Here is a 25,542-nt window from a genome sequence, read left to right as displayed (position 1 = left end):
TTTAGAATCCCAGTCTGTTTTTCAAGTAGACTTTAATGATTCAGTCTAGAAAAGATGGGGGAGATGAATTGCCGAGACGCTGCTTCTCGGGCTCTTTACTTTAATCCTCCGTCTATTTCTGCCTCCTGTGCCACCACCACTAGTCCTTTGTGGCAAAGCAGACACTTAATATCCGTAAGAAATAGCTTGGTGAGTTTTTTGTTTATTAATTCTTAAAACTTGGCTTAAATTTTCTTCTCTGTAACACGACCCAAGGAACTGGAAGTAACCATTGGCTGGCTTTGCGTGCAAAACTCAGTCTCCTGCTGCCCATGCCCCCGCCTGCGCCAGCCCCGGCTGATTATAGTCATATTATCAGACCATCTTGCACATTTGTTTCTTTTGGATCGATATTTAATAAACTGTCAAGAACAGGAGTCTGACACTCAAATTCATTCTGATGCCAGTTCTCCAAATGCCTGGTTCACTTCCATTTCCGGCCCATCTGGGTGCCTGGGTCTTAAAACTACTTTGAAATGTATTCACCCTGACCCCAACTTTAGGTTTTCTTGTTGTTGTGCACACACATGCACAGCGGCTTCAGAACAATGCGAGCCTCACTTAAAGTGAGAGTGAAGGGATTTCTCTACTCTCTAAGTACTTGTTAGCTGTAGTTACATTTTTCTTTGTTCATCAGCGATATACAAAAATTATGACTTCTGAGTTTCATATACTAGAAGTCCACCATCCAGGAATATTGTCTTATTTCAACCAATAGAAATATATTCTAAAGTAATATGAAACCAAAAATGTAATGAATGTGTAACTTGTTCATCATTGCTGATGTTAGATCTTTAACCTGTTGAGTTCAATCAGCTCCATATGTCAGGATGTTCAATTACAAGAAAGCTCTAATGATAACTCTGATTGGGACTAGAATATGGAGACATTTTACAGAGTGCTTCATACGTTTTTTATATTGGACGATGTTACTATTTTTCAGCCATGGAAGAGAGAGCAATTCAACGAGCTGAACGTAGGCGGATCTTGGCAGAAAAGAAGAAAAAACAAGAAGAAGACAAATTGGTAATAAATTCAGGATGCAAACTGAGGCAAGAAAAGTGATTTGTTCAGATTTCAAAAACTGGGACCTTGCTTGTCCATGCCTCCTAAGATAGTAGAGTTAGAACAACCTCAGAAAGGCTGGAGGCCTGCCCCTTTGAATTCAGTGTTAGAAAATTAGGGAGGTTGTATGTAGCATCATTGGCAGAACAGAACGGAAATGTTACAGAAGTGAATAACAGCTAGCAGACTGGAAGGGTCACAGATAACCACAGTTAGTACACTGTAGATAGATGTCTGACCCACTGACTTCGTGAAAAACGGTCATCTTCCAAAGTCTGACCTACTGTCAGAAGGAAAGTCTGCATCTACAAGAAAAACTTAACAATTCTGTTTGGAGTGGGCTAAGCAGACATCACCACACCATACTTCTGTTTCACAAGTGAAAGTAAGAACTGAAAATAGTCATTTTATCCTGAAAGCAGAGTGGCCATATTCATGTACAGTGTCCCCTTCGGCAGAAGAAGGTCCCTTTTAGAGAGACCCCTAAGTTACAGGGAATGTTGAGTGTTCCCCTCCTGCTACAAACGCATAGTCCAGGGGCAGGCCTGGCTCCTGATAGGTACTTGACTGCCTCACCACAGAAGACTTTCCTTTCCCACTCAGGAAGGGTTCTCGGTTTTCTTATCTCATTCAGGCTCAGTTAAAGGCCCAAGAGGAAGAACGCCAGAAGAAGGATGCAGAAGAAAAGCAAGCTCAGCTGGAGAGAAAACGAGAGGAAAAGAGACTGAAGACAATGGTTAGTAGTCTTTCTGAAGTCTGTAGGCAGCTGCCTCTGTTGGGGCTGACTGCTAGTGATCCGGTGGCTCCGTCTCCTCACTTGTGCGCTGGCCATGGGGTACTTAGGCATAGGATGCGCTCAGCAGATGTGGTGAGTGAATAGAGCAATGAGCGATTAGAAGGAAATGTGCTTCAGGGGACTTGGAAAGCAAGCTGTTAGATGCTGGCTGAGAAGCATCTAACCTCTGGAGGAAAGCAAGCTGTTAGATGCTGGCTGAGAAGCATCTAACCTCTGGAGGAAACATAGCAGAGTATTTGCTGTGTTGGTGGCACACAGAATAAAAAGTCAGGAAGTCACATGAGGCAAACTCCACAAAGATTTTTGAGACAGTAGAAGCATTTCCATTCCTTGCTAAATCAACATAAGAAATCTCTAAAAGCAGCTGTTTCTCCCCTTAAAAACTGGGGAGCTATTCTAAAACACATTCCCCAACGTGTGTTATACTCCATGGCATCCCAGTCGCTCCTGAAATAGCAGGCCGCTTTGAGAAAGTATAAATTCGGTAGTCAAATGGTTTTGGAAAATGCTGTTTAAGATAAACAAAGTTCCTTAATTAGTTGACTTCCCAAAACTTTTGACATCCTACCAGACATGAGTCTCCAGAAAAGAGACACAATATGCCAAAGTCAATAGACAAATCTGACTACAGACCACCTTTTATAAAGCACCCCGTGACATGCCACAAAACAATTTGAGGCCATACTACTGCAAAACAACAAAATAACTGTAAAAAACCATACTGTGTAACAGATGTGTCTCTCATAGCTGCTCACTGTAGAAAACTTGAGAAATACAAAGGAGAGAAAAAAATATCCGAGCTCAGCACTAAGAATTAACTCCTCTTTATTTTAACATCTTGGCGTCTCCACACTGGGCCTTTTTCTGTGTGCATCTCTTTGTTAATAGACTGCTCATTGTCTGCCTGTAGGTATAGATAGCTCTGTTAATAGACTGATCAGTCTGCCTGTAGGTATAGATAGCTGTAAACTGTTGTCTTTTTCTTCTTTAGACTCTACCATCAGTATATCCAGAATTCTTTGGGGCTTCCTAATTTATATAGTGATGTTCTTTTAAAAATCTTTATTTTGGATTAATGCAGATTTACAAAATAATTGTAAGGAGAGTATCGGCTGTGTCTTTCTTGTCTAATGCTACCCAATATCACCATGAAGTATTCATTAGCAGTCAGAGTGAACACATTACTGCAGACATTGTTTTTCCAAGAGTATTCAAGAACTACTTTGGGACAGAGGCGCAGCAGCGGCGGCGCCAGACGCACAGAGGCGCAGCGGCAGCGGCGCCAGACGCACAGAGGCGCAGCGGCGGCGGCGCCAGAAGCGGCTGGCGCAGCGGCGGCAGCACGGCGGCGGCGCCAGACACGGCTGAGCAGCGGCCAGACCCAAGCGGCTGGGACAGGCCTGCAATAAGGAGAGCAGATCGCCCTACTACAATTGAATCAAAGAGGTAGGCCTTTGGTTGGCCAGGTCACTGGCACAAGGGGAGCCTGGTCCTGTCCTGAAGATCCGTCGGAGGGGTGAGAGGGTTCTTGGCCTGCAGCAGGAACCACGAAAGAGAGTGAGGGCATTTTGTAAGCTGAGCCCTTGGCCAGCAGGGAAACCTGATCCGGTTTCTAAAGGATCCATTGGATAGGATCAATAGGAGGAGATGGGCAGGCGCCAAGGCAAGAACTCACCCAATAATCCGAAAAACAACATGAAAACATCAGAACCCAATGATCTTACAACAGAAGTATTTGAACAACCTAACACAGAAGAAGTGGAAAAAATCGACTTTATGAAGATAATAGAGTCCCTTAAACAACATGTAAAAAATGCCCTTATAGAAATGGATGAGAAGTATAACAAAAAGTTTGAAGAAATGAGTAAATACGTACATGATACCCTGGGAAACCAAGAAAAAACCATCAAACAGGTAATGGAAACAGTTCAAGAATTGAAAACTGAAATGAAGGCAAAGAAGAAAATACAAACTGAGGACCAGCTGGATATGGAAAATCTAGGCCAACGAGCAGAGTCTACAGAAACAAGCATAATCAATAGAATACAAGAGCTAGAAGAAAGACTCTCAGATGCTGAGGACACCATAGAGAAAATAAACGAACAGATCAAAGAAAACAGCAAAGCCAACAAATTCTCAACACAAAACATTCAGGAACTATGGGACACAATAAAAAAACCAAACCTAAGAATAATAGGAATAGAAGAAGGAGAAGAGTCACAGCTCAAAGGCTCAGAAAATATTTTCAACAAAATTATGGAAGAAAACTTTCCCAACTTAAAGAAAGATATTCATTTAAATATTCAAGAAGCATACAGAACACCAAACAGACTGGATCAAAGAAAAACATCTCCTCGCCATATAATAATCAAAACACAAAATATACAGGTTAAAGAAAGAATATTAAGAGCTGCAAAAGAAAAAGGGCAAGTAACTTATAAAGGTAAACCGATCAGACTTACACCTGACTTCTCGATGGAAACTATGAAAGCCAGAAGGTCCTGGATAGAGGTTCTGCAGAAGCTAAGAGACCATGGATGCAAACCCAAATTACTATACCCAGCCAAGCTATCGTTCACTATCAACGGAGAAAACAAGACATTCCAGGATAAGAACAAATTTAAACAATACGTAGCCACAAATCCAGCCCTACAGAAAGTAATAGAAGGAAAATCGCAACCCAAGGAATCCAACACTGCCAACACTGCCTACAATAACCCAGGCATCTAATGACCCTTCACGAGCACATCTCAAAGAAAGGAGACACACAATCTCTACTACCAAAAGCAATAAGAATAACCGGAGTAAACAACCACTGGTCATTAATATCACTTAATATTAATGGGCTCAATTCACCTATAAAAAGGCACAGGCTAAAAGATTGGATACGAAAACAGGATCCAACATTCTGCTGTTTGCAAGAAACACATCTCAACCACAAAGACAGGCACCTACTCAGAGTAAAGGGTTGGGAAAAGGTGTTTCAAGCAAATGGTCCTAAGAAAAAAGCAGGTGTGGCCATACTAATTTCTAACAAAACTGACTTCAAACTAAAATCAATCAGAAGAGACCGAGACGGTCACTTTATACTCATAACAGGAACAATTCATCAGGAGGACGTCTCAATCCTGAATATATACGCCCCCAATATAAAAGCACCTACTTATGTAAAAGAAATATTACTAGAACTCAAGGCAGACATCAAACCACACACACTAGTAGTAGGAGACTTCAACACACCTCTCTCTCCAAGGGACAGGTCAATCAGACAGAAACCTAATAGAGAATTAAGAGAATTATTGGAGGTAATGAAGCAAATGGACTTAACAGACATATATAGAACATTCCACCCAAATAGGAAAGAATATACCTTCTTCTCTGCAGCTCATGGAACCTTCTCAAAAATTGACCACATACTCGGAAACAAAGGAAACCTCCACAGATACAAAAAAATATCAGTGTCCACCTGTGTCTTATCAGATCATCACGGATTAAAGTTAGAAGGCAACAACCACGCTGCCCCCAAAAAACCGACAAACTCATGGAAACTGAACAGTCAACTACTGAACCACACCTGGGTCAAGGAAGAAATCAAGAAAGAAATTAAAGTCTTCCTTGAATTTATTGAAAATAAAGGGACAACATACTCAAACCTATGGGACACAATGAAAGCAGTGCTAAGAGGAAAGTTCATAGCACTAAGTGCCCACTTAAAGAAAACGGAGAATGCATACATTGGGGACTTAAAAACACACCTGAAAGCTCTAGAAAAAAAAGAAGCAGACGCGCCCAGGAGAAGTAGAAGACTGGAAATAATAAAACTGAGGGCTGAAATCAACAAAATAGAAACACAGAAAACAGTCCAAAGAATCAATGAAACAAAAAGCTGGTTCTTGGAGAAAATCAACAAGATCGACAAACCCCTATCCAAACTAATTAAACGATAGAGAGAGAACACGCAAATAAATAAGATCAGAAATGAAAAGGGGGACATAACCACAGACACAGAGGAAATTCAGAGAATCATTAGATCTTACTACAAAAGCCTGTATGCCACAAAACTGGAAAATACAAAAGAAATGGACATTTTTTTAAATAAGTATCATATACCAAAGCTAAACCAAGACCAGGTGAATGATCTAAATAGACCGGTTTCTCGCGAAGAATTAGAAATGGTTATCAAAAATCTCCCTTCGAAAAAAAGCCCAGGACCAGATGGTTTCAATGCAGAATTCTACCAGAATTTCCAAGAAGAATTAATACCTATACTCCTTAAGGTATTTCACAATATAGAATCAGAAGAGTCATTACCAAATTCCTTTTATGAAGCTACAGTTACCCTGATACCAAAACCACAAAAAGACCCAACCAAGAAAGAGAATTACAGACCGATCTCACTCATGAACATCGACGCAAAAATCTTCAATAAAATACTGGCAAACCGAATCCAAGAACACATAAGAAAAATTATCCATTATGATCAAGTAGGCTTCATCCCAGAGATGCAGGGCTGGTTCAACATACGCAAATCTATCAATGTAATCCACCATATAAATAAACTGAAAGAAAAAAACCATATGATCATTTCACTAGATGCGGAAAAAGCATTCGACAAAATTCAACACCCCTTTATGATAAAGGTCTTGGAGAGAATAGGGATACAAGGGTCCTACCTAAATATAATAAAAGCTATTTACAGCAAGCCAACAGCTAACATTAAATTAAACGGAGAAAAACTCAAAGCCATCCCACTAAAATCAGGAACACGACAAGGATGTCCACTCTCGCCATACCTCTTCAATATAGTGCTTGAAATTCTAGCAATAGCAATAAGACAACATAAGGAGATCAAGGGGATTCGTATTGGAAAGGAAGAAGTTAAGCTTTCGTTATTTGCAGATGATATGATAGTGTACATAAGCGACCCCAAAAATTCTACCAAAGAACTCCTACAGCTGATAAACAGCTTTAGTAACGTGGCAGGATACAAGATCAACTCCAAAAAATCAGTTGCCTTCCTATACACCAAGGATAAGGAAGCAGAGAGGGAAATCAGAGAAGCATCACCTATCACGATAGCCACAAATAGCATAAAATACCTTGGGGTAACCCTGACCAAGGAAGTGAAAGATCTACTTGACAAGAACTATAAGTCTTTGAAGAAAGAAATTGAAGAAGACACCAGAAAATGGAAAGACCTCCCTTGCTCTTGGATTGGGAGGACCAACATAGTAAAAATGGCATTTCTACCAAAAGCAATCTATAGATTCAATGCAATCCCCATCAAAATCCCATCAAAATTCTTCACAGATCTGGAGAAGACAATAATCAACTTTATATGGAAAAACAAAAAACCCAGGATAGCCAAAACAATCTTATACAATAAAGGTTTGTCTGGAGGCATTACCATCCCTGACTTCAAACTCTATTACAGAGCTACAGTATTGAAAACAGCTTGGTATTGGCATAAAAACAGAGAAGTCGACCAATGGAATCGAATAGAAGACCCTGACATTAACCCACAAACCTATGAACACCTGATCTTCGATAAAGGAGCTAAAAGTATACAATGGAAAAAAGAGAGCATCTTCAACAAATGGTGCTGGCAAAACTGGATGTCAATCTGTAGAAGAATGAAAATAGATCCATATCTATCACCATGCACAAAACTCAAATCCAAATGGATTAAAGACCTCAATATCAGTCCGAACACACTGAACCTGATAGAAGAGAAAGTGGGAAGTACTCTACAGCACATGGGCACAGGAGACCACTTCCTATGTATAACCCCAGCAGCACAGACACTAAGGGCATCATTGAATAAATGGGACTTCCTGAGGCTGAGAAGCTTCTGTAAAGCAAAGGACACTGTCACTAAGACAAAAAGACAACCCACTGACTGGGAGAAGATCTTCACCAACCCTGCAACTGACAAAGGTTTGATCTCCAAAATATATAAAGAACTCAAGAAACTAGACCGTAAAAGGCTAATCAACCCAATTATAAAATGGGGCACTGATCTGAACAGAGAATTCTCAACAGAAGAACTTCAAATGGCCAAAAGACACTTAAGGTCATGCTCAACTTCCTTAGCGATCAGGGAAATGCAAATCAAGACAACTTTAAGATACCACCTTACACCTGTCAGAATGGCTAAAATAAAAAACACCAATGATAGCCTTTGCTGGAGAGGTTGTGGAGAAAGGGGTACACTCACCCATTGCTGGTGGGAATGCAAACTTGTGCAACCACTCTGGAAAGCAGTGTTTCGGTTTCTCAGGAAATTCGGGATCAACCTACCCCTGGATCCAGCAATACCACTCTTGGGAATATACCCAAGAGAGGCCCTATCATACAACAAAAGTATATGCTCAACTATGTTCATGGCAGCATTGTTTGTAATAGCCAGAACCTGGAAACAACCTAGATGCCCTTCAACGGAAGAATGGATGAAGAAAGTATGGAATATATACATATTAGAGTATTACTCAGCAGTAAAAAACAAGGACTTCTTGAATTTTGCATACAAATGGATGGAAATAGAAAACACTATCCTGAGTGAGGGAAGCCGGACCCAAAAAGAGGAACATGGGATGTACTCACTCATATTTGGTTTCTAGCCATAAATAAAGGACATTGAGCCTATAATTCATGTTCCTAGAGAAGCTAAATAAGGTGAATCCAAAGACAAACACATAGGCATCCTCAGGAATATTAACCTTCATCAGGCGATGAAAGGAGACAGAGACAGAGACCCACACGGGAGCACCGGACAGAAATCTCAAGGTCCAAATCAGGAACAGAAGGAGACGGAGCACGAGCAAGGAACTCAGGACCACGAGGGGTGCACCCACACACTAAGACAATGGGGATGTTCTATTGGGATCTCACCAAGGCCAGCTGGCCTAGGTCTGAAAAAGCATGGGATAAATCCGGACTAGCTGAACATAGCGGACAATGAGGAATACTGAGAATTCAAGAACAATTGCAGTGGGTTTTTGATCCTACTGCACGTACTGGCTTTGTGGGAGCCTAGGCAGTTTGAATGCTCACCTTACGAGACCTGGATAGAGGTGGGCAGTCCTTGGGCTTCCCACAGGTCAGGGAACCCTGATTGCTCTTCGAGCAGATGAGGGGGGGGGACTTGATCGGGGGAGGGGGAGGGAAATGGGAAGCGGTTGTGGGGACGAGGCAGAAATCCTTAATAAATAAATAAATTAAAAAAAAAAAAGAACTACTTTGGGATGTCACATCCCTGTCTTGTTCCCTTAGTGTGCTCTGGGCTGTGACAGTTTCTGTCTTTCCTCATTTGTCCTGATTTTTCTGAAGATTTCAGAAACGTCCCTCCATGTGTGTGTGGCATTTTTCTGACAATTACTCTTCACTGGTGGCTTTCTGTGGTGACACTTGGTCCTTCTTAAACACGTGGCAGTGTTGTACACGAGCCCAGATGAAGCCTATCTTTTGATGGCTACTTGATGACCTGAGTTAGCCGCAGTGCCTAAGAGGTCTCATTACTGAGTTCCCAGTTGTTCCTCCTCTTCACACTCTATCCTCTGAAAGAGATTTGTTAAAGGCAGAGAGAGGGAACAGTTCAGTTCCATCCCCTCCCTAGAGCGAATACTAGGAACTCTGTAAATCAAACTGGCTGCTTCCTTCATTTATTTATTCAGTCATCATGTATATAACTATGGATTCATGTATATTTATTTTGTACTTTGGATGATGAAAAATACTGTTATTAACTTTATTGTTTAAATTACGGTTTGATTGGCTTTGGGAGCTCTTTGAGGCTGGCTCCTGGTTAGGTATGCCTCCATTCTTCTGTGCTTTCTGGATACCTTACTCTCTGGAGCTTTTCCTCTCATATTTTCACTGCCAAGCCCCAGAAGCAGACATTTTTTCTAAGATGCTTTAGTTCTATGTGGTATCTGGAAAAGAAGGTCTGGGCACTGAGCACTGAGTTACTCCTGGAACGTTCCTGATTCTGGAATGTTGGAAGACAGGGACAGATGATATACATACATGCATGCATGCATGCATACATACATAATGCCATGCATATACAACTGACTATAACCATTTCCTCATATCTAATTAAAGTGAACTCATACAAATGTCTCCAGCTCTAATCCAGGACCAGAGAATTTATTACAGCCATCCATCTTGTTTGCTTACAAATGTCCTCTCTGACAATCTGAACCTTAACTCCAGTCTGTTCAAATGTATATGATTTGTTATAATGAGTTCAGGGGTAGCCTAAACTCTGTCTCAAAATCTGCTTCAGATCTATTCATTCATTTGGGACCTTTAAACTGTGGATGTTATGTTTCCTGTGGCTTATTATATGTTGTCATCCTTGAGTATTCCTTATATATTCAATTAATTGAGAATTTTTATTATAAAAGGATGTCGAATTTTATCTAATTGTTTTCCATCTATTGAGATGATTATGGAATAATAATAATATTTACTGATGTGTATAGATTGAACTGTCCTTTCATTCCTAGAATAAAGTTTACTTGATTGTGGTATATGATACTTCCTTGAACTTGGTCTGCTACTGTTTTGTTGAAGATTTAAAAGGTGATATTCATCAGGAATTTTGACAATATTTTCCATTCTTGCATCACCTTTGATTTGGTTTAGACTAAGGCTGGCCTCACAAAATGAGTTTGAAAGTGTTTTTTTCCTCTTCAGCATTCTGGAAGAAAGTTGGTCATGGTGTTTACCAGAACAGAAAGCAAACTATAAGTATCTGATGTGGAATCTCTCTGCTAGCAAACATTTTTGTTATTTTAAAGCTATTAACATAAGAGTGACATTGACATAATTGAATTAAATATTCTGTCTCCAACTGTGGTACTTGCCCTCCCTTTCTCTCTTTGCCTTTCTTCTCTGATTTTAATAAGCATCTTTATGATCCTACCTTATCTCCTCTACTGAGGGACTTACTTTTCTTTTAAGATTATTTTTAGTGTTATCTAGAGTTTAATAATCTCCATCCACCTGCAAATCACGTACTTCCTGTATCATCCGAGAGCCTTACATTCTTGGATTTCGTGGCGTTTCTCCCGCCAGGTTACTGCTGTCGTGTGTGTCGTATTTTCTTGTATTCTGCTGCGAATACTAGTGCTTTGCTGAACTGACTTACACACTTGTCTCCTTGTGGTATTAGTGACAGGACTGTTGGGTTTTGCTTTCCATATCTAGTGTTCTTTATTTCTTTGTACAGATCTGAATTCTAATCTTTGTCGTACATTTATGAATTTTAACAGTCTGTGGGGCAGGGCTTCTGGCAGCAGAGTCCTTCAGCATCTAAGCTGCTTCCATCCTTCCAGAGAGCCTCAGTCCTGTGTCCTTACAGGACCTTTTCTCTGGTGCAGGTTCATGAGGGTGGAGTATCTTAGGACACTTTTCCTGTGGGGTCATCTACTCCTCCTTCTTATGTAACTCATCCACTGGCATAGGACACTTTTCCTGTGGGGTCATCTACTCCTCCTTCTTATGTAACTCATCCACTGGCATGGGTCGTCGACTGGCACATTAGAGTTAGAGTTTCAGCATAAGGACTTGGGTCTTTAACAGTGGACCAGAGGAGTTTCTTCAAGACTGCCTCATGCTTACCTTCTTGAATACGATTCGTCCAGATGTGGTTTATTTGTTAGGTTGCTTGCCTTGCTTAGTAGTTTTAAGCTTCTTCGATATAGTTTTGTGTTTTTTCAAAAAATTTAAAAATGCTTTTACACATTGTTCTTCAAATATTCCAGCTGCCTCTCTTGATTCTCCTTCTGGATTCCCAGTCATGCAGGTGTATTTTTTCAGCTGTACAGTTTTTCACTTTGCAACTTCACAGTTACTATGACTTCCTTGCTCATATTTTCAGGTCGCCCGGCTCTTCTTCAGCTATTTCATCTAGTCATTGCTAACTGAAGGCCTCTTCATTTCTGTCACCTCGTTTTTAACGTCTGTTTTGAACCTTAGGATTTTCATGGCTCCTGCATTTACCTACCTGACATTGAATGATGTCCACCTTTTCCACTGGAGTCTCTAACACTGTCCACGTTATTTAAAATTCTGATAGCGTCATCATCTTTGTCATATCCGTGTCTTGTTCTGGTGATTGTTTTATCTTTCCAGAAATTATTCTTATCTTTTGGCATATTGTTGTTGAAAGCCAGACATTTGCTTAGAGCAACAAAAACTTAAGTATGTAGGGCTTTATTGTGGAGATCTGTGTTAATCTAGGCAGGAATCAGGCTTTGTTTGATGTTTGTTGTTGCTGTGGTTACTACCATTGGCTTTTGTTGTTGCTATGGACACCAGAGACTTCACTTTTTCAGTGCCTTTGGTTTTGGGTCTTCACTTTGTGCTGCTCTGCAGAGGCCATGTCCTTTCCAGGTCCTCCCACTTTGTAACAGTGTTTGTAAGTAGATGCTGAGGTGGGGGTGGGGGAAGCAGGCCCTCTGGCTCTGGAGTTTCTGCTCCTGCTGTACACGTTGAGCTGTCATTGTCACCTCACTTCCCTCCTTGCTCTGTGACTGAAGACCTTCCTCCTTTCCCTGCAGCGGCGGCGGTGGTTGCTTGAGGGAAGGGATCTCATCTGGTAGCCTTCCCAAAGTGCCCTCCCTAGCTACAGTGGAGGCTCCCCACTGTTCTCAGGTGCTCCCTGCTCCCTGCGGAGAGAGTTTCATTCTCAGAGGAAGAATGCTCTGGGCTGCTGTGCAGTAAAAAGCACTGGCTGCTCTTCCAGAGGACCCAGGGTTCAATTCCAGCACCCACATGGCAGCTCACAACTGTCTGTAACTTCAGTTCCAAGAAATCCAACACCCTCAATTGCAGGCAAAACACCAATGCACATAAAAATAAAAGTAAATAAAGTAAAAAACAAAGAATGCTCTGGCAGATTTCGGCCTGTTGCTCCTCTCTCCTCTCTCCCAGCCAGACTGTGTGAAATGTGAAAACATTTGGGGTTCAGAGGGGAAGTGAACACAAGACTGGGACCACTCTCAGGAGCCTTACCCTTTGCCCAGTGCTCACCCTCAATCCAAGCACTTCACCAAAATTTCAACTCTAGCAACTCAGTACCTGGTAATTTTTGCATTCTCAGGTAAGCAGACACTTCGATGCCTCCTTAATAGTGACTGTCCCCCCAGTTTGGGGGACAATTACATGCCTCAGATCAATTCACAAAAAGACATTAGCTCTGTTCTCTGTCCAGCTTTATTCTTGTTGGAAGCAAAATGCTTGAACAGATGAAAAATGGCTGAAAAGAAGTTTACTGGCCAGAAGAGTGTTTTATCTCACTGTACCAAGCCCAAACCTTTCCTTTTTAGAAATGCCAGCCCATAGCGACAGACACAAAGCCTTTTCATGTAGACCAGCTTCCATTCACTCCGGAACCACCTAAATCTGAGATCGGTGCATTTGCAGAGAGGCTGTGATGGAGCCTTCCGTGAGAGTGATTTCAGCTCTAGAGCACATGTGTCCGGTGTCTCCTTTGCCTTCTGTGTGAGCATGCTGTGCACAGTGTGCTTGCCCACTTGTTTGTCACGTGGTCTTACTACTTTTGAGGCATCATCTTCTGCACAACAGCTCCTGGCTTCCTTGTAGACTTCCTAAAGCTGACCCAGATACACAGCCTCCAAGGCCATGGTGATGCTATTCCTATAGACAACAAAAACTTGGTGGCATTCCTGAACCAGTACCTGCTGTGACTTCTCTGTCAATTGCACATGGCTGGCTGTCCTTGAAGGAAATGTGGTTTAACTTCTTTTAGTTGGCAGAGTTTTTCTGCTCATTGAATTTATCAGCAGACCGTCCAGCAGAGGTACCGTATTTTCTAATTAGATGAGCAATCCTACTATTGCTATGACAGATTGATTCAGGGACAATCACATATATTTCTCTGCATACAAAATGTAATATAAGATAAGCCCAGTCATGTGTGTGGAAAAGGACATGTGCCTTAGTTTGGTTTTGTATTGCTATGATAAAGACCATAACCAAAAGCAGCTTGGGGAAGAAGAGTTTGCTTGACTCATGGGTTACAGACCATTATTAGGGAAGCCAAGGCAGGAACCAAAGCAGAGATAATGGAGGACTGCCGCTTACTGGCATGCTCCTCATTGCGTGCTCACCCTGCTTTCTTATGTACCACCAGGACCACTTGCCCAGGGGTGGCCCTGCCCACAGTGAGATGTGCCCTCCCATGTTGTGGAATATTATTTTTACTAGGCAAATCTGTGTTACATTTGTTTATTCTGCAAAACGTTACTTTAACTGTATAAAGGTGTGTTACTTTAACTGTATAAAGGTGTGTTACTTTAACTGTATAAAGGTGTGTTACTTTAACTGTATAAAGGTGTGTTACTTTAACTGTATAAAGGTGTGTTACTTTAACTGTATAAAGGTGTGTTACTTTAACTGTATAAAGGTGTGTTACTTTAACTGTATAAAGGTGTGTTACTTTAACTGTATAAAGGTGTGTTACTTTAACTGTATAAAGGTGTGTTACTTTAACTGTATAAAGGTGTGTTACTTTAACTGTATAAAGGTGTGTTACTTTAACTGTATAAAGGTGTGTTACTTTAACTGTATAAAGGTGTGTTACTTTAACTGCATAAAGGTGTGTTACTTTAACTGCATAAAGGTGTGTTACTTTAACTGCATAAAGGTGTGTTACTTTAACTGCATAAAGGTGTGTTACTTTAACTGCATAAAGGTGTGTTACTTTAACTGCATAAAGGTGTGTTACTTTAACTGTATAAAGGTGTGTTACTTTAACTGTATAAAGGTGTGTTACTTTAACTGTATAAAGGTGTGTTACTTTAACTGTATAAAGGTGTGTTACTTTAACTGTATAAAGGTGTGTTACTTTAACTGTATAAAGGTGTGTTACTTTAACTGTATAAAGGTGTGTTACTTTAACTGTATAAAGGTGTGTTACTTTAACTGTATAAAGGTGTGTTACTTTAACTGTATAAAGGTGTGTTACTTTAACTGTATAAAGGTGTGTTACTTTAACTGTATAAAGGTGTGTTACTTTAACTGTATAAAGGTGTGTTACTTTAACTGTATAAAGGTGTGTTACTTTAACTGTATAAAGGTGTGTTACTTTAACTGTATAAAGGTGTGTTACTTTAACTGTATAAAGGTGTGTTACTTTAACTGTATAAAGGTGTGTTACTTTAACTGTATAAAGGTGTGTTACTTTAACTGTATAAAGGTGTGTTACTTTAACTGTATAAAGGTGTGTTACTTTAACTGTATAAAGGTGTGTTACTTTAACTGTATAAAGGTGTGTTACTTTAACTGTATAAAGGTGTGTTACTTTAACTGTATAAAGGTGTGTTACTTTAACTGTATAAAGGTGTGTTACTTTAACTGTATAAAGGTGTGTTACTTTAACTGTATAAAGGTGTGTTACTTTAACTGTATAAAGGTGTGTTACTTTAACTGTATAAAGGTGTGTTACTTTAACTGTATAAAGGTGTGTTACTTTAACTGTATAAAGGTGTGTTACTTTAACTGTATAAAGGTGTGTTACTTTAACTGTATAAAGGTGTGTTACTTTAACTGTATAAAGGTGTGTTACTTTAACTGTATAAAGGTGTGTTACTTTTATTTATGCTGCATTTTTTCACCTTGACTGCCTAAGGCACCTGATTGGTCTAATAAAGAGCTGAATGACCAATAGCTAGGCAGAAGAGGGATAGGTGAGGCTGGTGGGCATAGAGAGTAAATAGGAAGAGAAATCTAGAAAGAAAAAGAGAAATGAGAGGAGGAGGAGGAGGAGAGAACAAGGGACCCCCCAACACCCCCCAGAGCAAGAAGCCAGGCATCCACAGCCAGCAGATGCCAGGAGCAGTGAAAGTAAGATAGATAGATAGATAGATAGATAAGATAGATAAGATAGAAAGAAAACTTAGAAGCCCTGAGGCAAAAGGTAGATGAAGAGAAACGGGTCAATTTAAGTTAAAAGAACTAGCCAGATGAGAACTAAGTGAAGGCTGAGCGTTGTGTCATGATTTGGGAGCTGGTTGGTGGCCCAAAAGAAAAAGTGGTACTCTCGCACCTCTATTCAAGACAATGTGCCACTGACTTGCCTACAGACAATCTGATAGAGACATTTTCTCAGCGGAGGGTCCTCTTCCCAGATATCTCTAGCTAGTGTCAAGTTGGCAAAAGACTGATCAAGACAATGTGTAATGTTAAGCTTTAGGACAAGGGAAGTCTTCAGGGAAAAGACCATGATAAAATAAAATATCTTCTTATGTGCTAGTCTTTGCTCTGGGTGTTGGAACAGAGCAGTAAGGACAGACATCATCCCTGCGTTTAGAAACCACCTATGCCGTTTGAAAAAGAGGTAATGGGGTCAACACCTAAAGAAGTAGGCAGGGGAGAGTCGTGCGGGAAACAAAATGGGAAAACTCTTCTGAGCAGATGGTATTTGAGCTGCTGGACACAGAGGAGGCCTCCGCAAGACACACAAATGCATGTCAGATACCTGTTAGGCACACACAGCTGACAGAAGCTTGACCATCAGGACGGGAATATGGAATCTAGAAATTTCAAGTATGTCGGTGTTTTTCACACTCTGGAAGTGACTAGAATCAATCTGGCAGGGGCATTGTCTGGACAGAGATGAAAGCTCAGGGCCACAGCCAGAGGACCCAGGAGAATCTACAGTCACAACACTGAGAAATGTGTTTGTGTGAGGGGAGGAGTAGGGGACCCAACAAAGTGTGACTGAGCACAGTTCTGAAGGAGACAAGTGACTCTTTAATTTAGAAACATAGGCATCGTTCATGGCCTGGTCGAGAGCGCCTTCTGTGGAGACTTGGGATTTTCCAGTGAAATGAGGCTAGGTGAGGAATAGAGGGTGTATTGAATCCCGTGGGTCAAAGGGACTTTTGTTAGTGCTTATATTTTGGTTTTATTTGCTTTTATTTAAATTGACATATTTAGCATGTTTCTGTTTTGATTCCCATGATCCAGTGTGAAGATATTAGTGTCAGACGGTGTTGAGTGCCCTATACTTCCTGTAACATACTTGTGATCCTTGATCTTTCTCTCAAGACATAGTGGATGATACAGATAAACATTTAGATGAGACATTGTTTTCGGACATCATTGGTATTTATGCAAAATATAATTTAAATCAGAAAGAAACTCATATTTAATATTGCTTCTTAACCCAAGGGAACTATGTGCTCTTTAAAACCCTTGTGTAGATCCCCAATGTAAATGCTTTCTCAAAGCAGAATCGTACCATGTCAGTGTCTCAGCCGAGTGCATGCAGCTGCCATCCACTTCCTGTACAAAGAAGTGGAAGATAAATGTGAGTGTATGCAAGTGGGTTCTTTAGACCGAGTCCAAGGGCTTCTCCAGAGGGCGGAAATCAGGCTCTGGTGTCCATCTGCAAGCCACCATTGGTGCAGGAACAGTTCCCTCCATGTGGAAACACCCCATTTCTGTCTCCTCGTTTATTCTTTTTTTTAAGATTTATTTATTTATTTATCATGTGTACAACATTCTGCCTCCATGTATGCCCGCACGCCAGAGGAGGGTGCCAGATCTCATTACAGATGGTTGTGAGCTACCATGTGGTTGCTGGGAACTGAACTCAGGACCTTTGGAAGAGCAGCCAGTGCTCTTAACCTCTGAGCCATCTCTCCAGCCCTCCTCGTTTATTCTTTACCCTCCTTTTACTACTCATGAAGAAATGCTTGTCTATGGTTTTTATATCTGCCTTCCATTCAAGAAGGATCTTGAGTGTCTGAAATAAAGACTATAAAGGTTATTTTGATGTAATGTCCTAAAGAATGTGGACATTTTGTTTTTAGGAGCTTGTAGATGTGTGATTGAATTGGAAGATGAGAACACTCCCCGTTCCGTCTTAGAAATACTCCGATTCTGTTTCTCTCTTTCCCTCTCTCTTCCCCTTCCCTCCCTGCTGCTTCTTGCAGAAGGCTCAGGCACACAAAGTAGCTTGTTGAATCAACCTTTTTACCACTGTCCTTTTTATGACATGAAATTAGGGAATGAAAAAGGAACTTGAATGCTGTCGGATTTCTGCCCCACAAGTGACGACTGTGAGGCAGTCTGCAGTCTGCCCGCAAAGCTCTGCCTTGCTATATTTCAGGAGACTTTTCTCTTCCACCTCCACCTCAGGCTGCTTTTACTAAAAGAAAATAGATAGATAAGGGTATCTGTAGAGTGACCATTGCGTTCCTATCGTCTTTCTCAGGCACACCACTCACAGGTGTATGCCTTCTGTGAGAAGCACAAGGTGTCTTTTGTCTCAGGCAACCACCAGGGGTAGTTAATCTTTCTACTCGGGACAGAAGGCTGTTTGATGATGATAAATACTTTTAGCTTATATCTGGACTTACTGTTCACTTAGGAAGGAAAAACAACTCGGTGCTAAGAATACTCTTCTAGACTTCCAGTGGGGTTGTCATTTGACCATCATTATTTATATACAAGGCTCTACGTCATAACTCTAGTAAAGGTGTACATTGCTGGGTTTTCTGTAGTAATAAGGGAAAATTCCTGATTTTTCTCTTGACTTTTTAGTAATGAGGGGAGTAAAGCTCATTTCTATGAACATTATTGAATAAACCTAAGAATACATAGATTGACATAGAGCACACAACCAACTTTTTCTAATCCTTTTAGCAATATTCTTTAAATGTTTGTTTGTTTAGGCACACATACGTGCATTCACCCATGAGTGCGTGCATGCATGTGTGTGTATATGTGTTCCAGAGTTCTAGTATAATAACCAGCACACTATTTTATTAGTGGTTATGTGTTAAACTCATTGACTTTTTAGTTAAATAAAATTCTTCAGATTTTTTTAATCATGGAACTTTTCGCTTCTTTTTTTTTCCCCCAGAAAGAACTAGAGAAACTGAAGAGAATGAAGAGAAATCAAGAGCTGGAAGCAGTAGCCAAAGATCACTATGAAAAGGTCTTGCTAAGGAAGAAAGGCCTGGAGCCCTGGAAGAGGCTGAGAATGCACAGCAAGGAAAGCATGGAGGTACGCCATCCTCTCATACCCCAAACCGGAAAGCAGACCTTTCGCGGATACATGCTTTCGCCTAGAGAGTGGTTAGTGCTTTTAAAGAGCCAGAGAAATGCCAGGTGTTGGGTGGTGCACACCTTTAATCCCAGCACTCGGAGGCAGAGACAAGCAGATCTCTGAATTTGAGGCCAGCCTCGTCTACAGAGCGATTTCCAGGACAGGCTCCAAAGCTACACAGAGAAACCCTGTCTCACAAAAACAAAATGAAACAAAACAAAAAGCAGAAAGATAACTGGTTTGAGTACGTACATTTCTGTTTTCAGTAAGAGTTTGATTTGGTTATCTAGATACTTGTAATTTAAGGGGTTTTGGGAACTAGGGTGGTTTTATTAGAGATCACCACTGCAGGAGGAATAGAGGCGACTCAGTTTTAGCATGGTTTACAGCAGAAAGTGGGAAGTGGCTGGATCCCTATGATAAAGTCCATAGACAACCCCGAAATCTCAGTCCGTTACAATTCATGCTCAATTCTCAGGAGTCTGCAGGCCAGTATAGGTTCTGTCCCAGTCTCTCCCTAGTCCTGCGCACTGGATCTGGAGCTACTTGGGTTGTGCCTTCCGCCTAGCAATTAACGAGCCGATGGACCAGCCCTGTTGTGAACCGCTGCTGTCCATCACCAGGACTTGGCTCTGGAACCCTTGCTTTCAAGGTCCTCATGACCCCCATCACGACTGAGCACAGACTGTACAGTAGGTCATGAGTAAAATTTATTGCAAAATAAAATAGAGGACACCCTCCCAGGGGTGGGAGTCTACAGTGGCCAGAAAGACCACACTGTCCCACTTCAGTTTAAGGCAGGTATTCAATTTCTAAAGGCTATAAAAAAATACCTAAATACACATATACATAATGAAAATAGAATAAATAATAGATAACTTTTTTTATTAGTGACAGTCTGCTCGTTTGGAATGTCATGTCTCTTTCCAGGGCAGAAGTTATGTTCAAATCCCATTCTTCATTCTTTTGAGTGATAATCAGCCCCATAGCTCTAGGCCATGGATTTATAAACTGCTCATTATGACGTGAAGGTTCATTCCCAGTGTCCTCCAGGCTGCTAATTTAACTAGCTACTAACACTGCCCACTAGTGTTTCAATGAACAGAGCACAGTCACATGGCCAGGCTCAAGGTCACTAAGAAGGAATGAAGCTCCATCTACTCCACTGGGAGGTTCTGTAAAATTACATTGCGAAGAGTACATAATGCTATTACAGAGAACAGCAATCTGCTCTGCCACAGGGATCCCTGAAATCCAACACCAATGAAATGTCTCAAATTCCCCTGACAAATTTGCCCAGGACTTAGAACAGGGCATTCAAGTCAATGATCAAGAAGTTCAAAACAGATGGAATGTTAGTCTGCATTTGGCTGCCAGGGCTGCGTATGTCATATAGAGTCCCCTGTGATGACCGCTCTGGCCAGTAAATACCACTTCGAGGAGATCTGCTTGGATGAAACAGGTTCCCAGTGCTGGGTGACTAGATGAGACCTGGGAAACGTGTCACTGTCTATAGAGGTCTCTTCTCCTGTCAAAGGAACACAACAGTCTCTCTTTTACACATAAAAGCTAAGTTATATGTATTTATACTCCCGGCCACTTAAATTGGTAAGACATTAAAATATTCATCATGTTATTTTTGAATCAATGGTTTGTGGTTTATTGATAATGTCTAAATTTCAATCCTGGTGACAGTTCATTCTATAACACTAATTGAAAGCATCGGCATTTCCTCATTAGACATGGTTAAGTACATAGTAAAGAGCCGTCTGGAATTGCTGTCCAGGTTCCAGGAGAGCAAACTAAGAGCACTGCCAGCCCCCAGGCCAGGGTTAGTGGACATCAAGTGATGTCGTGGAAGCTGCTTATTCCATTTCCATAACCAGCGAATGCCTGCGACCTCCAGGGAGTCAGCACCCTGTGAATCTGTGACCTCCACAGAACAAGGCCAGTAGACTATAGGCAACTCAAGATTATTATATACAATCCACATAACTATCTATACCTGCTATGTACTATCATTTCCTAGCTGTGTATGTTCCCTTAAGTGATTTAAAATTTAAGGAATGGTGTTCCTCTTTTCATTCAAACATTTTCCAGGTAGCAGAAGAACATTACTCTTCGGCTCTTCAACGAAAATGCCTGCTCACTTGGTTCCAGTACAGCCAGGAAGCTCTGGCTGTGAGAACAGCCCAGGCTGATCAGCTGTATTCCCATCTACTGTGTAGAAGAGTCCTCCGAAGCTGGTTCCAGGTATGGACACAGGGAAAGGACTTTAAATGCATCTCCTTGAGCCATGTGAGATGACACATGCTTATGATCTCAGCACTTGGGAAGCTGAGGCAGGAGGACCACCATTAATTCAGGGCTAGTCTAGAGTATATAGTAAGACCTTGCCTCAGAAAATCAAAACTAAGTAAATACATCTCCTTGCTCAACTCCCCGATAAAGAAACTGAATAGCCTTCATAATGCCAGTCACTTTGGTTTTCCAAAAAGAGTCACAAATCCAGTTCATTCCTTTAAAATGTTGTCAACTTTGGTTAGTATTAAATCCCAAGCACATGATGCTTTTCCCATAAAGTCTATGTGTTTATATTATAACGAATCCTTACTTCATCTTTTGTGTTTTATAGTCCTTGGGTTGTTTGTTTGTTTTTGTTTTGGTCACATAGTACTTAGGTTGATTTTTAAACCTCTAATCAATCTTACACCCGTTTATACCCCTGAATTGCTGTTATTGTTATAGTACACTGCAGAAGATATTATTTTGGGCCTTATTATCTTTCAGCCTTTTACATCTTTTACTGTTTCACTTTATATGTTGTTTTGGTTCTCTCCCATTTGTTTTTGCTTGTTTGCTTGTTTTGTTTTTTACTTACTGTACTTGTCCACTGATACTATATTTCTCTCATCTTTAACTGTGTCTTCACCCACTAGTATGTCGATGATCTGGAGAAAGAAGTAAGAAAACTCTGTGCCCACTTACTGCAGAAGAAGGTTTTCAGGGCCTGGTTGACCATGGTCAGGGAGATGAAGATCGAATCCCAGAGGAAACTTGAGATTGCAGCAGAACACTGTGACAGGTAAGGCTTGGCACTTGTGCCCACTGACTCTCCAGCTACCTGTACCATATTCTACTGCTGCTGTAAAAAGCTGAGGTGGAGGCTGCGAGAGCTGGGCCCTCCCAACTCACAGGCAAGAATAGCACCAGAAATCAACCGTAAAATTACGAGGAAGCCTGTCCTAGCCACCTAGGGCTGGCAGGGACCGAATGTGAGCATCATGGGACATATCTGGACATATGTGTTCCTTATTAGTCACACAGTTTCATTTTCTAGGGATTTTTTAATGTGTATGATACAAATGTGTGAGTACCACATGCATGCATGGTGGCCACAGAGGTCAGAAGAGGGCATCGGATCTAGAGTGTTGTGAGCCACCATGTGGGTGCTAGAAACCAAGCACGAGCCCTCTGCAAGAGCAACAAGTACCCTTAACACAGAGTTTTGTGTTTTAGTTTGACTTTTTAAACATTGTGAAATACAGCACAAATTTAAGTGTGTAATCCATACAGAGGCAGTAATTACTAGACACCCGTGTCACAACTGAGGTCAAAGTTGAACATCACTGTCCCACAGGCCCCTTCCTCATCACAAGTCCCTCCTCCAGCTAAGGACATTTGTACAGTGACAGAGCATGTAGTCCCTCCTAAGCACGTAGCCTGTGACTCCATGGGATAGCTTCTCCTTGTTTTGAATTGTGTGTGTAAATGTATTATTAGTTAATGTTTAAAATACAATTAAGTCTTATTTGTGGAGAAATAATGTAATCCACACAAATATAAACAAGTGTGTATGTGTTCTCTGACTAGAACTTCCCTAGGCATTTGTACGTTCTGAGATTGGACAGGAAAACCCTTTCTGATGGTCAGGTGTCACTCCTGGGAAGCAGTTAGTGTAGTGTGCATTTGCAGCAGCCCCTCTGAGACATGGAGGCTTGTGGGGTGTGGAGTCACCCTCTCCTCCCGGCCTCACATTTATTTTTGGATGGTTTGTTTTCTCTGTGTATATGCATATCTCTTGCACAGCTTGTACACCAGGACATCCACTCCTAGCAAAAACTGTTTGTTCTTGGAATCAGTGGGCAGGGAATAGACTAACAAGTGTGTTATAATTTGGTCCAAATAAAGAGAACTATGCAATAACTGACAGTGTCCAAGGGACTTAGCTTTGAATACATGTGTCTGCTGCAGAGGAAGGCTAGGATTCAGTGTGTGACTCTGGATTCATAACCTTTGAATCTTCTGTCATAGGGCTGAGATGGCATTTACCTAGTGGGTAAAGGTGCCTGCCACCAAGCCTGATGACCCCAGTTCACTGTGGGTCCTTTAACCTACAGTCATAGTGTGGCGTGTGCACACCCATTTACATACATACACACAACACATGATAAATAAATAAAACCTTTAAAATGAGTAAGAACAGAATTTGCCTTCAGGGCTGCTGTGAGGACCAAACAAGGAAACAGTAATGTATTAATGCAGGGCTCAGCCCAATCCCAGCGGGTTGATCCAAGTTCCGTGCCTGTGGATGTGGATCCTGCCTCAGTTGTCTCTCTCGGCCTGAGAATTCATTTGGGGTTTTCACAGGCCATGTCTTATGATCACTGTAATGACCCCGGGGGAACAGCGTACGCCGCATGTACAAATAACACACAGCAGGCAGCTCCCTGGACTCCGCACAGGGTTTTCTCGCTCTAAGTCACCCTGCTCTTTATACATCTGCCCTCTCATTTTCCTTTGTCACTGCCATGTGTAAGCTGTGAGACAGGACAGCAAGACAGTGCTCCTTTTCAGGGTCTGGAGTGTGAAGACTCTGCAGTCAACAGGAAACGAAGCTCGCCTGCTAGGACTGTGTCTCTCCCACTTTGTTCCTTGTTTCTGGCTCCTCTGTTTCTGCCCCACTGACCTCGTACTCTGCCCCTCAGAGGCAAAGTTCACCTCAGCTTTTGGGCACAGTCTCATCCTTGGCGCCATTCAGCTCTGCCCAGGTGGCACCCACTGCCCAGCAGCCTGCTCAGTATATCTAGCCATTTCTGTGCTCTGTTTATTTCCCTAGAGCAAGCAGAGATTTCCGGAGAGCAGAATAGGAAGAGCCAAAGTCTAAGAGTCAGAAATCCTGGAGTATAGTTAGGAGGGAGGTGGGCCCTAGAGGCGACCACGGGAATCTCCGGTGGGCTGAGTGGGTAGACACTGAATGCAGGGAAGCAGCTCTGCTCATCGGGACCTCCTTGTTTTAAAAGTAATCTTTTTGCCAACAAAAGCCAACATTATCTAAAACATCAGTCAACCAACAGCCATAGAATTAATGACTGAGGTGCATTCTGGGGCTTCGTTAGCTGGCCAAGAGACCAGAGCAAATATCACTGCCTCAAGGTTTACAAACAGCCGCAACCCTGTGCCTGTGTTCCAACTGTAATTGTGCGACTCCTCGCCTTCCCTCAAGGCCTGCATTCTCCAGTTCAGAGGCAGTGCCTTTCAACACCTCGGGTGTTCCTCCCTCACTGTCCCTTCCCACAGCGCTGACTCTGACAGGCTAGCTGCTTAAATGGGCAGGCATTAGGCCTCACCCCAGCATGCCCAGTGCAGAGCTGGTGTAGGCACTGGTCAGTCCCCAAAAGGCAACATGCTTCCCAAGGACAGCACTGTTTCAGCATGTGCCTGCCCCCATCACCATCTTTCCATACTTGGTATTTAGCATATTTTTTTCTCAACTGAATTAGAGATGCTTTCTGTTGTAGATGGGGGTGCACTTACCAGGCAAGCTTTAAATTAGGCCTCAGTGCCCTAAATTAGCTCTTCCGGATAGAGTTTACCTTGATGGCTGTCTGCCCACCCATCACAACTCCTGGTCCAGGTTGGTCAGTGACAGGCTGTGAGCAGATGAACCAAGAGGTCCCAAAGCCTGCACTGTCAGCACGGGGCTCTGTGCAAATGGCAACTGATTACAGTTATCCCCGTCCATCCTCCTTTAATACACTGTGTACTGTTGGAATTCCCATTGATTTCCACCTCTCCTTTAATAGCACTCTGTACTGTTGGAATTCCCATTGATTTCCACCTCTCCCCTTTTCTCCTTAAAGGAAGCTTCTCAGTGTCATGCTTCAGACATGGAAGGCATTTGTAAAATTTACCAAAGAAGAAAGGGTGAAAGAGGAACGGCGAGACCAACTTCGTCGGAAGGTGGCTGACATCCTTCCAGACTTCCAGATACTGACACCATTGTGACAGCTGTGTACCAATAGCTACGTGCTTGTCCTCAAGGAAGTCTTTGGTGCCAGGATCCATGAAGGTTATCTCCACCCACCCACACACCTACCTGAATCTGGTTTACTTTCTAGAATGTATAGGCCAGCGGGATTATCTCGGGAAATTGTTCTTGATCTTTCCTGGGTTGTTAGGCAGCTGTCTATCACAGTGGGGTCATCCAAAGGAGCAGTCTAGAGCACTACTGTTCTGTGTATTTTATATATTTTTAGTATAATAAAGTTTA

At 41.8% G+C, this 25,542-nt stretch overlaps 1 protein-coding gene across 4 annotated transcripts in view; it reads left to right on the top strand.

The window, feature by feature from the left end:
* The window catches only part of Ccdc191 (coiled-coil domain containing 191), a 75,612-nt gene extending 50,070 nt beyond the window's left edge, over positions 1 to 25,542 (top strand). For 3 of the 4 annotated variants that reach the window (XM_041673090.1, XM_041673092.1, XM_041673091.1), the window contains 6 exons: positions 983 to 1,065; positions 1,739 to 1,840; positions 18,804 to 18,947; positions 21,090 to 21,242; positions 21,929 to 22,074; positions 25,133 to 25,542. In XM_041673090.1, coding sequence (XP_041529024.1) covers positions 983 to 1,065; positions 1,739 to 1,840; positions 18,804 to 18,947; positions 21,090 to 21,242; positions 21,929 to 22,074; positions 25,133 to 25,277 — 773 coding nt within the window. In that variant the 3' untranslated portion in view covers positions 25,278 to 25,542. Of the gene's footprint in view, positions 1 to 982; positions 1,066 to 1,738; positions 1,841 to 13,236; positions 13,387 to 18,803; positions 18,948 to 21,089; positions 21,243 to 21,928; positions 22,075 to 25,132 lie in introns of those variants that run through there. The other variant, XM_041673093.1, reaches the window with a different exon arrangement.

This window comes from Microtus oregoni, unplaced genomic scaffold (assembly GCF_018167655.1).
Source record: "Microtus oregoni isolate MIOR12 unplaced genomic scaffold, Mior012 000023F_ref0000262, whole genome shotgun sequence".
Taxonomy (NCBI): Eukaryota; Metazoa; Chordata; class Mammalia; order Rodentia; family Cricetidae; genus Microtus; species Microtus oregoni.
The sequence above is the reverse complement of the archived record's forward strand: the minus strand, read 5'-3'. Positions and strand labels throughout refer to the sequence as shown.